A 14,351-nucleotide genomic window follows, 5' to 3' on the forward strand; every position below is an offset into this window, starting at 1 on the left:
ATTAAGCACGAAGCAGTTCTCTCTCAAAAAATGTCATGCCTCCCATCTTTGAGGTTTATTGACATTTCTATTTTCTAATTGTATTTAAAAGAAAACTACAGAAGAAACGCAAATTGCAGTCTTCTCTCAAAACTTGATGCATAAGTAAAGATTCTATCCCAGACACATAATGTTTCTAGATCTCCATAACATCTAATAATAAGCTAGATTGAATCATTTCCCTCAAGCTCTTAATTTCCAAATCCACAGCAGAGGTCTTGCTTTCATTTGTATATTGTTGAAAGAAAACAAAGAATTCAGATTGGAGCTGCTGCTGCAGAACTGACATGTACAATCTTTTATCAGACCTACATACTGTTGAAATTTAAAGACATGACAAACAAAAATTCAAACAGAAAACCTGTATACATACTCAAGGGCACCTTCCAGATGCTGTGAATTTCCAATGGCATGCATCAAAACTTTCCATCAGAGTATACAAACTGAAGAATACACGGGACAAAAGAAGCAACATCTATGAACATGGAAAATTAGTTTCTTCGTGTTCATCTGCATTTCAGTCTCTCCTCCAGTCATCTGTGGATTGAATTTATGGGAAAACACATAAATTCTGTCAAGGAGAAAAACTTTAAACTTTCTTTCTTCTGGTCACTTTTCTCTTTACCAATGATTAAATACTTCTTATCATTTGCCATATAAATATAACAAAAATGATTCTCCATCCTAGAGAAAGAATGGCTTTCTCTTCTCATCTCATGCATGTATTTACTTATCAAATTTTCTTAGGACATTAACCCATTATATGTGTGCATTGCAGTTAGTGTACTAAGCTTAAAAATGAAAGCTTACACCTTCCAGTAAGACAACTGATGAAAATCACCATTGGAATTCGATATATCAAAGTTCAAACCCCGCGGATAGACACTTCAAGTTGTTGCACTCTCTTAGCCAAATCATGTTTACCACAATTCTTCAATCCATCAGTAACCATATCAAAGCATCTAGATATAGGTACAAAACCAATCTCAGTCATTTCAAATAGATAATTAGCAGCATCAACAAACCTTCCACCACGGCCACACATAGTTATAAGCATAGTATAAAGCGGCCGATTAGGAGGATGACCCTTTACTTTCATATCAGCAAAAAAGCAAAAAGCATCATCAAATTGACCTCTCTTAAACAAAGCCTTCATAACAGGTGCATACAAACTAGGAAAAGGTCTATTACCTTCCTCACTAAAATTATTCAACAACCTAAAAGCTTCATCCATGAACCCAATTTTGGAAACCGCCGGCACCAATATCTTATAAGTATTAACGTCAGGAACCATTCCCAATTTACATAACTCATGATAAAGCTCAATACAAAACTTAACTTCGTCTTCTCCACATTTACAAATTGATTCCATCAACGCGTTAAATGTTCCCACATCAGGTATAATCCCTTCCTTCACCATCTTTCTCACCATTCCTTTCGCTGATTCAATATAACCGGCATTTAACAGCCCTTCAATTAGAAGATCACGACCTCTAACAGGAGGGGTAAACCCTTTATCACTCATTTCCTTTAGAAACTGTTGTGCCTCACGCATTTTACCGCTCGAGCACCACGCGTTGACGAGAAGCGCGTAGGTGTGTTTATCAGGGCTAATACCTTTACGAAGCATGCGGCGGATTAAGGCATATGCGGCGTGGAAGAGTTTTGATTCGCAGAGTGCGAAAAGGAGGGAGTTATAAAGTTGAAGATTCTGAGGGCAGTTGAAAATTTTACATTTGTTAAAAAGTTGAACGGATTGGTCGATATGGCGGTGACGGCCGTAGGATTCGATTAAGGATGAGACGGCGGAGGGGGAGAGGGAGAGGTGGTGGTGGTGAGTCATTTGATGGATGATGGACCACATGGTTTGGTAATTGTTGGAGTTGGCAAGGATTGTGACGATTTCTTCGAATTCGACAGAGGTTGGAGTGTAGGGAGGGTGGTGGTGGAGGGATTGGGCCCAGTTGAAGAAACGGAGGGATTCGATTGGGGAAGAGGAACAAGCGCGGAGAACGCGGAAGACGAGTTCGGGGGTGATTGTGATTCGGAGTTTGTTGAGGGTTCGTTCAAGGTAGAAATCGCGGCGGACGATGTTTGCGACGTGTTGGATAGCGGCGAAGTATTCATCTTTGGAGGTGGTGGTTGTGGTGGTGGTTAGGGTTTTGTGGTGATGGAGTAGTTTTGATTTAGAGAGTGTGGTTGTTGTTCGGATGAGTTTTGCGAATGTGTGCAGCATTGCATTGCATTTGTGTGAGTACAGATTTTCGGTTGTATACGTACTCACACTACTCAATTGGGTTGAAGATGAACGTAAATGTTGCAAGCTGTAAAAAAACAACTATAAACTTGTAAGAAAAAACTGTTGTTGAACATATTTATTTTTGAAATTTGTTATTTGAACAACCATTTGATAGAGAATTTATTTGACAACCATAAATTTACAAAGAAAAAGTAGGTTTTGGCACGAAAATCAAAGCAATAGAGAGATAAAGTAAAAACATATGTGAGTATGAGAGAGAAAGTTGTCACAAAAGTTGTTACAAAATGGATGTACAAATATCATTTCTCTTTATTTTTACCATATAAACTAATAAGTAATCCGCTAGAAATTCAATTAATCTAACCAGAAAGAGCCAAAAAAAAAGTCAGAGGCGGATCTAAACATTAGGTATTAAGGTGACTAAAGTTTCAAAGAAACTATGATGCAAAGTATATTATACTAAAAATAAGAAATATTGACTTTGTAAGCACAATTATTGTACAAAGAAAGCACGATGCACAATTCTACATAACACAATAAACAATAATGAACAATAAGCTATTTTCGGTAAACAATTTCTACATAACATAAATAGACAATAAACAATTTTCTACGGAATAAGCAATTATCATAAACAAGCATCGGCATGCTCTATCACGCGGCAGGGGCGTCCCTGAGGGGGTGCAAACAGCTCAAACGAGCTGGGCCTCCTCCAAGGATGGGCCTCAAGAGTGGGGGTTTCTCATGATTGATTTTGGTGTTAGGTGGGGATTCTTCATGTATACGGTAGTCATTTTCACCTCTGAGTGTACCGCATATATACGGCACCTTGTATTTATCTTTTAAAAAATATAAATAGAACATCGCTCTTTAAAAAAAAAAATACGTTTTGATTTTATCACTGGCCTCTTTTCATTCCCCGCTGAGCCTCCAAATTCTCAGGGACGGCCCTGTCACGCGGGATATCATCGGAGCCCTGAATCCACATATCTATTGCTTGTCAACACAATTCAACATGATCTTACTTCAAGCATTGTAATGTTTGCACAAAAAAAAAAGTAGAAAATACTTAACACAGTCAACACCATGTTCACAAAAAAAAAAATGGAAGAACGTTATTTGCACATAGGTGTTCTTACAAAATTGATTATAGCAGCGCTATAGCACATCAAAATGGAGGAGGAAGGAGAAATTGGAGAATGGATTGGCTTACCTTATCTAAGAGGAGGCGAGATAGGTGACTGTGAAGAAGAGAGAAACCGGCGGTTAGTGGCGACGAGACGCGAGAGAGATAGGACAAGGGAGTGAGTGAGGAGGAGAAGAGAGAATAAGAGATGTGGGAATTGAGTTTGTGTAGTGTTGTATGTTTCATTCAGCTTTTTTAAGATAGTAATAGATTTTCAATAAATTAATTAATTTTGTAAATTTAATTATGACTAAAAATAAGCTGCAAATCAAGTAATTTATAATGTTGGGACTAATTGATTATGTAGTATGTAGGATTGATTAGGACTAAAAGTGATTATGAAACCAGACATTTACTATGTGTTTGTTTTAAAGTTTGTAATGTTATTTATAAGAATGTGGAATTGAGAATACAATATTCTTGTATTTGTTTCAAGTTTTAAAAAAAGGTTAAATTGCATTTTTGTTTCTTAACTATTTAGGTAGTATCCCGTTGATCCTTTAATTAAAATTTAATTTATTTTTGTCCCTTAACTTCTCTTCGTTACACATTTGGATCATTTCCTCCTCATATCATCTCCATCGCCCTTTAACAACAAAAAATTCTGAAGAAAGTCTAACGTTTTTTAATTAAAACTAATGGAATTGACCAAAATGTGTAACAAATAGAAGTTAAGGGACCAAAATAAATCGAATTTTAATTAAGGGACCAAAGCGATACTACCTAAATAGTTAAGGGACTAAAAATAAAATTTAACCTTTAAAAAATTATTTTTAGGTGTTTTTTTATTCCAAAGAACATTATTAAAACATGATTTCTTCATTTGGTGACAATCTAATATTATCATGATGATAAATATCAATAACTAGCTATAATTTATCTCTACCACTTACATTCATTTGTATTTTTTTTTTTATATTTTAAAATTAAACAAATTTTAGAAAACATCTCTATTTTTCTTTTGCCAAACACATGAAAGTAGGAGTGTTATTTCTAGGAATTATGCTTATGGGAACACCGTTACAAGTAATGTAATTTCAAGTCGTGAAGCAAACAAACCTCGTATATTTGTGTTGTTCATCGTCATCTCTAACCTAGTTATATATTTACAGTAAAATAATTGTGAATATGACGGTGCATTATGGATCACTTGTTTAGTTTTTTTTTTTTTTTTTTACATTCTTTTTTTAATAAATATTTTGAGATCGATTATATGGTACATAAATAACATGGTTTTAATATTTTGCATCATGTATAAGCTGATTTTTGTCATTGTATCAATATATTTCACAACCCTCTCTTGTCAAAGCGGAAATGCAGTGCGGGGGTGCGGGCGCTATTTCGGTGACGCAGACACTAATATATTTAATATTAAAATACTATACTGTTAAAAAAATTACTAAAATACCTTAAACATTACTCAAAATTCATGAAGTATTCCTAATTTAAAATAAAAGTCACAAGTCTTAAGCAAAACATAAAACATATTTGCAAAAAATACTAATAAAATTCAAGGAAACTGACGCTTTAAGCATCTAAAGTCTAAAGCTTAAAGTAACAAAACTGCAAAACATTAACAATTAACAAGTTCATCATCCCAATTAACAAATTGACAAATTAACAATTAACAACTAACAAATTGACAAATTAACAAATTCTGAAATCAAGAGATGATGAGAGGAGAACAAAGATGGGTTCTGAGATGATGAGACGAGGAGATGGATTTATTTTGTTGGTACGATGAAGAAGTTGAGTTTGTGGCTGTGTATTTGGCTATGGTGGAGAAGAGTAATAGTTAGGGTTTTAAAATTACAAAAATGACCCTTAAAACAGTTTTAAATTAAGGGAAATTTAGTATTTTACACAGGGTTGTCAAAAGCGCCCGCATCGCGCCCGCTTTTGCCCGCAATTGCGCCCGCTTCATCCGCTTTCTCCAAACGCTCCGCGTTGGAGCACTGTGTCGCGCTTTGCTGTTTTTGACCGCTCCGCGCCGCGTTCGGCCGCTATTGACAACAGAGTCACAACCATTTATCCAATTGTGAGAGAGACATGTGGCACAATACAATACCATTTTACCAGTTCATGTTTGATAAAGACATATTTTAAAGTATCAAAATCCATTTAAGCAATCGACATCTCTCAATAGACGTTCTTCCATAAACTTCGATCAAGGATTAAACTTATGACCCAAGTACTTAAGAGAATCACTTATTTGTCAATTGTGTTATATAATATTAGTTGATCACTTATTCAGATGTTTACCCTATAACAATTACTACCTCCGTTCCTAATTATAAGACCCTTTTGAGATTTTTTTTTTGTCACTTTTTATAAGACCCCTTTGCTATTTCCAACTACATTAATTATTTCTTTACATTCATGCCCCTATTAATTATACATCTTTTTCTTCGATCAATAATAAATAATATGTTGAAGACATAAATCATCTCTCTCTTAAAGGATAAAATTGTAAAAACAATATTAATTTCAAACATATTTAATACAAATATCCACTATCTTAATTTCCGTTATTTTTTCAAAAAGGTCTTATAATTAGAGACAGAGGTAATATAAATTACAAATATATTCACTAATGTTTAAAAACCAAACCAACTCAAAATCACAATTCACTTCTTGGTGGGGTTGATGCACGTCGTAATCATAATTTATTGGTTTTTAATCCTCAAGAGAAGTGAGCTTTGATGATCCAAAAATCCAATCATGAGGGAAATAAAGTTGGAGTAATGATCATTTATGTGAAAATTCAAACTCGTACTTATACTCTAAAAATGATTCTTTGTTATCTAAGTTTATTACCCATTTTATTTTACATCAAATAGGTTGAAGTCCTTACTAGATAAACGACTTATCATTGAAGATGCTTTAAAAATATAAATAAAGTAACAAACAAACCTGTATGCATTTAAAAAACACACATGAAAATAAACGAAGAGCAGTGATATTTTGATAATAAAAAATCAACAATTTTTGCTTACACCGCATATGTCCATAAAACAATTCTAAACTTGAATGGAATCCAAGGTGGTAAGAAAATATTGTAAAAAATTTAGTTTGTACTCAAAACCGTATTAATATACAATGGAGGACAATTTTTGGTTGTCAGTTTATTATTTCTCATAAATTAAGACCATATTTTTTTTTTTTAAGAAAATTAAGACCATTTTGTTATCAACAAAAAAGAAGACATTGAAATACAGTAAAGGTATATTATTAGGGAACTTCTACGGTACACCCGTAAATTACAGTATATCAGTACTCTCGCTTACAATTTTTATAAATTAACTATCATTTTTTATGAAGAAAATAAGTGTTTGTTGACATATATATTTTAGAAAATATAATTTTATAAGAAGAAACATCATTTCATTTTTTATAAAAATCATACTAATTTTTTTACATTTTATTGTAAAAAATAATCAAAATTCTCTATTATGAGTAATAAGAATTCAGAAAAATAAAATTTTATTGCGTTGACGTTATTGGTAAATAAGATTTAGTTATTATAATTATAGGTGATAGAAAATAATTTTTTCCTACAAAAAATAATTCATTGAACTATTAATTTAATGGTATGGTGTACCAATACATTCAAATGATTGGGTATACCATAGAATTTGCCATATCTATATAATATAAATTTAGGACCCATTTCATAGACTTTTATGGAAATGAATTACTATTGTTTTGGTGTTGCCACATGTCCCTTTCTTTTTTACAAATGCTCTCACCATATTGATCCTTACAAAATGCTCTCACCACAATCATCCTCACATATTTGTATTTAATGTTCATGTATAAAATGAAGTTTTACAATATTAAATTCTATTACTTGAATTTATATTAGAAATCAAACATTTCGAATTCAAAAAGTGCAAATTTGAATCAAATAATTTTTTTTTTAATAATCAAATAGTTTAAATTAAAATTATTTCAAAAAAGATAGTTTGAATTAAAATATTTGAATTCATAGATTAAAATAAAACAATTGATTGAGTTATTCAATTTTTTTTTATTAATAATAACGCATAATAGTGTTTATTCAAAAAAAAAACATCAAATAATGTTAGAAATTTTTTACTTTTTATTTTCGTTTACAATATCAAATTCTATTATTTGAATTTATATTAGAAATCAAACATTTTGAATTCAAAAAGTACAAATTTGAATCAAATAATTTCTTTTTAATAATCAAATAGTTTAAATTAATTTTTTTTTCAAAAAAGATAGTTTGAATTCAAAGATTAAAATAAAACAATTGATTGAATTATTCAAATTTATTTTTTATCAATAATAACACATAATAACCATGTGTATCAATTATATTGTATTATTTTTGGAACATCAAATATATTGTATTATTATATTATTTGATAATCGTGTATTGTAATGTTTTATTATCATATATTTTATAGTTGATATTAAAGAATGAAATTTTAACGAGATTGTTTTATATAATATAATATTTCAATTATAACATATTTAAATATGCAGAGTAAATTGCATATATTTTTAACCTATTAAAAAATTATCAGATTTATAATTTATCACAAAGTAAAAAATGTGAATCACATTTTTATTTCATTAAAATGATTTTTTTTTTTAATAAATTTCGTTGAATTGTTCAATCTTTATTTTAGGGAAGAGAAAAAAATCGGAACTGGAACCAAGCATTCTCATGCATTTGACATTCAATGTTATTATTTTATTTTTATTCATAATAAATTGATGCAATGATATTCAAATATACTATTAATATGACATGAACCGAAAATGGCAATAGCTACTCCAAATTGATCAGTAATTTATTGATATGATTTGGTGAAAGAATTTTTCATTAAAACAAAGAAGATTTTTTGTTTTATGTTTATTCTTTTATTTTATGAAACTATTCTAAATTGATTTTCTAAAATAATAATATTATTAATATGATAGGAACCGAAAATGGTAATAGTTATTCCAAATTGATTAAGAATATTATTGATATGATTTGGTCAAAGAAATATGCATCGAAACAATCTTAATATGATACGATTTTTTTTTACATGACCTCTTTTTATTTTTTATTTAAAAATCGGGTTAAACATTATGTATTTTTAGTTAAGAACCATACGAAAAACACCTAAAGAATTGTACCTAAGTTTTCTCCAAAAATTATAACTAAAAAAAAACATAGACCTCTTTTTTTTTAGAACCGAGTTAAAAATTATAATAAAAAAATCTAAATATTTTCAAAATTAATGGATTAATCTATCTCTATGTATCATTTTTTCTTTCTATATCTATGTATCATGAGTATTTGTTTTATTTTTCTTTCTAATTTTAATCATATAAATTTTTGAAAATTAATGTACAATTTTATTTTCAATTACTATATCCATAAATTAAGGGAACAAGTTTTTTGATTGCTTCATACATATTGGCTATAAATATTGTGTTTGAGGCTCACACTTTTCACACCATTTTGATTTGAGTTACAACTCATAATTTTGCTATAAATTGTGCTTTTTGGTTTTAACATTTTTACACAATTTTGAGAATCATAATAAAAGTTTTGAAAATTTTCTCAAGATCACTATTTTATTTTATTCATTTCTTCTTCTTAGTCTCATGTTTTTTGTATAGATCTAATTCTTAAACTGATTCAATTTCTGATATTTTTCCATTGGTAGAACAATTAAACAAATGTTTTTCTTCCTTTCAATTCACCTTGATCTATATTCACCTTCTCTTTAGTTGTTGCAGAAGTGGATCTCAAACGATGAATATGATGAAAGAATCGGCGCATGGCATGAACTCTGAAGAAATTGGATTAATCACTTTGATTATAATAAATGTATTTTATTAGTTATTCATGTAATTAGTTAATCAGTTTAGAGATACAATTTGTGTTGTAAATGATATTTCACATTCTAAATAGTGGTATTTCTTTTGTATTTTAAACTTTGATGTGCATATACAAAAAAACGGCCGTAAGAACTGTCATATGTGTATTATGATTTTTTCTTAAGATTCTAATATTGATAAGATCTTATTGAATATTATAGAAATTTGATTATAGGGTTGAATAGAAAATTCGAGTTGGACATTGCTCATTATTATTGATTTATTTTCTTCAATTATTGATGTATCTTATCTACGTTTTTTTTTCTTTCTTCCTATTGTCTTCATCCTTTCTAACACAATGATCTTGCTCTTTTCTTTGCATAAATAAATATATAAAATGAGAATTGGTCTATACAGATATTGGTTTGATGAGATATTAACAAACTTAATTATTCAATAGTCATATACATCCATTTCTAGCACATTTTTATTTAGTTGGCATATTCAATATTAACAAACTTAATTATATAAAGGATTTTATTAACGTAACATATTTGATTATACACTTTTTTTTAAGGATGAATATATACTTTTTTTTTATTTTCTTTAATTCTAAGGTGAGAGAAAAAAATTCAACCCATCTTTTTATGCAATTAAAAGAAAAAAAAATTAATTGCACAGGACTATTATTAGTTTTCAAGGTAACGAGTATCACACTATTTTGATTAAAATAATTTAAAACCATTAATAAATTATCTTATACATTTATTGGAGAAAATAAGGAGAATCACATGATTTTATTATTCCAGATAGTCATCTTATTTGAGAAGTTTGTATATATTAAATAAATTTTTAATAACATAATTTTAAGCATATATAAAAACGTTAAAAAATATATATATTTTTTATTAACATTATTGATATAAATATAATTTAAAATCTCTCTAAAAAAAATATAGATCAAATTTATATATTTTTGTTTGTTCATCGTAATAGTTTTAAATTAATCGTACATCAAATGTACTAACTTTATAAGTTCAACAAAAAAAAATTACATATAAAAATAACATAAAAAAACTACATTAATCAAAATTTATGACTCATTAAAAAATATCAAAAATTGTAATAAATGTGTTCTTAAAAAAGGAAACAATTCTAAATTTAAATAGTCTTAAAAAACAAAACTCACATTGACAACTATAATATGGACTTCATCTTGATAGAAAATTTGGGAAAAATAACTTCTTTGATGTTATCAAGTTACTAATTTAAAATTAAATAGAAAAATAAATAAAATTTATGGTCAACCTCATATTTTAAATAGAAATTAAAGACAATCTAATTAATTAAAGACATTAATTTTTATTCAATGAATTAATGTGGAAATTTCTATTATAATAATAAATGATTATTATATATTTTTATTTACAAGAATTTCCGTTTTCAGTGTATAATTATAAGTGATTATGATATAATTTTATTTATAAGAATTATCATTTTGGTGTTTTTATTATGGGTTTTTTTTTATTGAGGAAATCTTCTAAAAAAATAATCGATTTCTATAATCACCATGTGCATTAAATCAAAATTAATGAAGATAATTTATCAAAAAGAAATGAAAATTAGATTTTTTTTATTTAAATGTTTGAATTTTAATAAGTAAAATAATACTCCCTCCGTCCCAAATTGTATGACGTTTTGGACATTTCACACATATTAAGAAATGCAATTAATATTGTGTGGAAAATAGATATTAAGAGTTGTTTTACAAAATTGTCCTTAATAAATAATATAGGGAAAGATAAATGAAAGAATTGAAAGAAAATAGAGTAATAAATAGCTAAGGTTATAATAGGAAAAGTAACACTAATGTTGCATTGGTATTGTAAAGCGACATATAATTTGGAACAAATATTTTTCCCTAAAGCGACATACAATTTGGGACGGAGGGAGTATATAGTTAGATACCACAGTAGGTACTCTAATTCATATTATACGACGTAACTCATCCCCTTTTTTGAAAATATAACTGTTTTTTTTATCCTCCATCAAAGCATACTATCCCCACAAGGTTATTTTAACATTATCATTCACCTCTATAATTTTTACTTTTTTTCCTTCATAAATACATTTATTTTGGTGAAACAAAATTGAACATACATGGATAATTAATCTGATCACATGATGAGTCTTTTTCTTCTCATAAATTACCAAATTGAATGACAACTCCACAAATTACCAAGCATTATTTTCAAAAAAAACATTTCATTCAATAATTAAAAAAGACAAATAAAAAATAATTAAAAAGAAGAAAATTCTCACACGCTTCACATCATAATAAAAGTAGATGTCTTTTATGTATATTATGTCTTTTAATAACATAATAATGCACTTAAATGTATTTTAATACAAAAATAAATTAATGATCATTGAACCCTAATGATTCTTGAGGTATGACATTTAATGTCATTATTAAAAAAAATAAAAGTCCCAATAATTTCTTTTGGGTAAAAAAAAGTTACGATGATTGAATGTTAATTTTGCACCACGTAGAAAAAATCTTTGAGATAAAAAAACACTCAGTGTATTTTCATTACCCATCCCCAAGTGTGTATATGTGTGTGTACACACACATACACACACACTCTTGCATCAAATATAGAAGTTTAACTCACACATGAAACATTAACATCTCTCTCTTAAATATTAGACTCCATGTGTTTGTGATTTTGTGAGATAGTCAGATAAAGGCAGAGAAACATCATGGTAAAAAATGTGGGTTGGTAGCGGTTTCATCGATGAATGTTTTTGTTCCTTTCTTTTAGATAAGAGAGAAAGAAAATTAGCAAAACAAATATAAGAAACATTAATTTAAACATGAGAGAAATTATAAGGAGAAGAAAGTAAGGAGTTTGTTTTATCTGTGAGAGTATAGGCAAAAATAGTGAATTGAGGGTAATTTTATAGATTTGTTGAAGGTGTTGGAGATTACAGGGTAATTATGTCACCAAACTATTAGATTCATTAAAAAAAATGTCACATCAATTTAAAATGTCTAATAAGCATGTATTTTATCAACTCACCAAAACACATCTATATTTTTCCATTGTCGGATCCCACCAAAGACCAAGAAGAAAAGAATTTGAAATAATAGATGTTGGATAATTGTTTTTACATGAAAGCGAATGACGTTTAAAAACTAAAATTTAATATTAAAAACATTAAACAAATGACACCTACAAACTACATTGGATTGTATAATCACATTAGGCTAATAGAAACAACACAAGCGAGATTGATATCACATTTTCATGTCCTTATATGTTGCTGAACATATACTCTTACATAAAATTTGAAATTTTAACTCACACTTGACACATTAACATCACTCTGTTCCCCCTAAAATGTTGAACTAGGATATCATGCCACTGTTGGGCCTTCTAAGGGAGCCAACACTGGTGTGGATAGTATCAAACTCTTTGTGCCCATGATCGACCACCAAGAACCACTCCGTTCCCCCCAAAATGTTGAACTGGGATATCTTGCCACTGTTGGGCCTTCTAAGGGAGCAACACTGGTGTGGATCCACACATTTTAAAAAGAGTAACCACATAAGTTAGAATGATATCATCTTCATCCAAAATTTTAAGCCTTAAGTATATGAGTTATTATTTTACTTATAAGTCGTTCAACTTACACTCTTTTATTCAATGTTGAACTTTAACAATACCAACTTTCTTCATCAAGTATGACAAAATTCTAGCTCGTGCTTGGTACGGAATTTCTTAATGGTATTAAGAGCTCTGGCATTCCAAATCACAGGTTGAAACTAAGGGTGGGATGTCCAGTTAGGCTGATGAGAAACATTGATGAGGTCAATGGTCTGTGTAATGGTACGAGGCTGACAGTTACACATCTAGGGAAGAGCACGATAGTTGCAACCGTAATTACGGGAAAAAGGGCTGGTACCAGGGTATTCATTCCCAGGATGAATCTTATTATGCAGGTGCATGCAATTTCCATTGACGCTTTGTTTTGCAATGACAATAAATAAAAGTCAGGGTCAATCTTTATCTCGAGTGGGAGTTTATCTTCCTAAGCCCGTGCTCACGTATGAACAACTTTATGTCTCTGTCTCTCGAGTTACTTCTAGAAAAGGTTTGAAGCTGCTCATCTTGGATGGAGATAATAATGTTTGCAAGGAGACCACTGATGTTGTGTATCGTGAAGTTTTTCAAAAAGTATGATCATTGGTTATGTTTTAGAATTGTTGTTGCTATAATTTAGAAAACCAAAGTTGCGTATTATTTGGAAGTCTTTTTTTTTATTTCTTTGTAAGGCGTATTGGTCATTACAAGACATGCAATTTCTATATAAGCATGTCCTTCTGCCATTGACTTTTAATTGATGCATTTTTCAAGTATAACAATACGTGGAACTTTTTTTTTTTTTTTTTTTTACATCGTTGTTACCCTAAAATATAATATTTACATTAGACCATTGATTTTGTAAAAAATAAAAACAAATAACAATCGGCATTTCTGTAGCCCAAACTATATTTATACACACCCGTAAAAAATTTAACGTTTGCATTCATAGACTAGGTGTATACATCTGACACTGACTATTATATTAAAAAATACAATTTTTTTAGTTTTTATGATTAATAAAATACATTATGTCAACAAATAATAATATACAGTACGTCGGAGTATTTTTGCAAAAATATTACATATGCTAAGTTTAACAATGAGTACATCTTATACTACAAATAATTTAGTTAAGTATAAATCCAAATACTTTAATCGTTATGTGCAATGTTTAGATATTTCAAAATATATACAAAATTAACAAAATTAAGATGATATTTTTTCCATATCAAATTTAAATTATAACCATACTTATAACTTTAAGATAACATAATATAAAATCTATACATTTGATCAAAACAGTTTTTTATTTCCCCGTGCTGGCACGGGTCACTATACTAGTTATTATTAGTAGAGGGCGGCTTAGTGGTCC

At 29.2% G+C, this 14,351-nt stretch overlaps 1 protein-coding gene across 2 annotated transcripts; it reads right to left on the reverse strand.

The window, feature by feature from the left end:
• Positions 1–449: 449 nt before the first annotated feature.
• On the reverse strand, positions 450–3,642 carry LOC25493276 (pentatricopeptide repeat-containing protein At5g18390, mitochondrial). 2 transcript variants are annotated; one of them, XM_013601743.3, is made up of 2 exons: positions 3,513–3,642; positions 450–2,363 (listed from the first exon to the last, which is right to left on the reverse strand). In XM_013601743.3, exon 2 carries the CDS (start codon positions 2,273–2,275, stop codon positions 905–907), a length of 1,371 nt encoding a protein of 456 aa, XP_013457197.1. In that variant the 5' UTR covers positions 2,276–2,363; positions 3,513–3,642; the 3' UTR covers positions 450–904. The 2 variants fall into 2 exon arrangements, with proteins under 2 accessions (XP_013457197.1, XP_039689115.1); XM_039833181.1 differs by having other exon boundaries at positions 450–2,377.
• Positions 3,643–14,351: the final 10,709 nt, after the last annotated feature.

The sequence above is a fragment of the Medicago truncatula genome, chromosome 4 (genome assembly GCF_003473485.1).
Source record: "Medicago truncatula cultivar Jemalong A17 chromosome 4, MtrunA17r5.0-ANR, whole genome shotgun sequence".
In the NCBI taxonomy this organism is placed as follows: Eukaryota; Viridiplantae; Streptophyta; class Magnoliopsida; order Fabales; family Fabaceae; genus Medicago; species Medicago truncatula.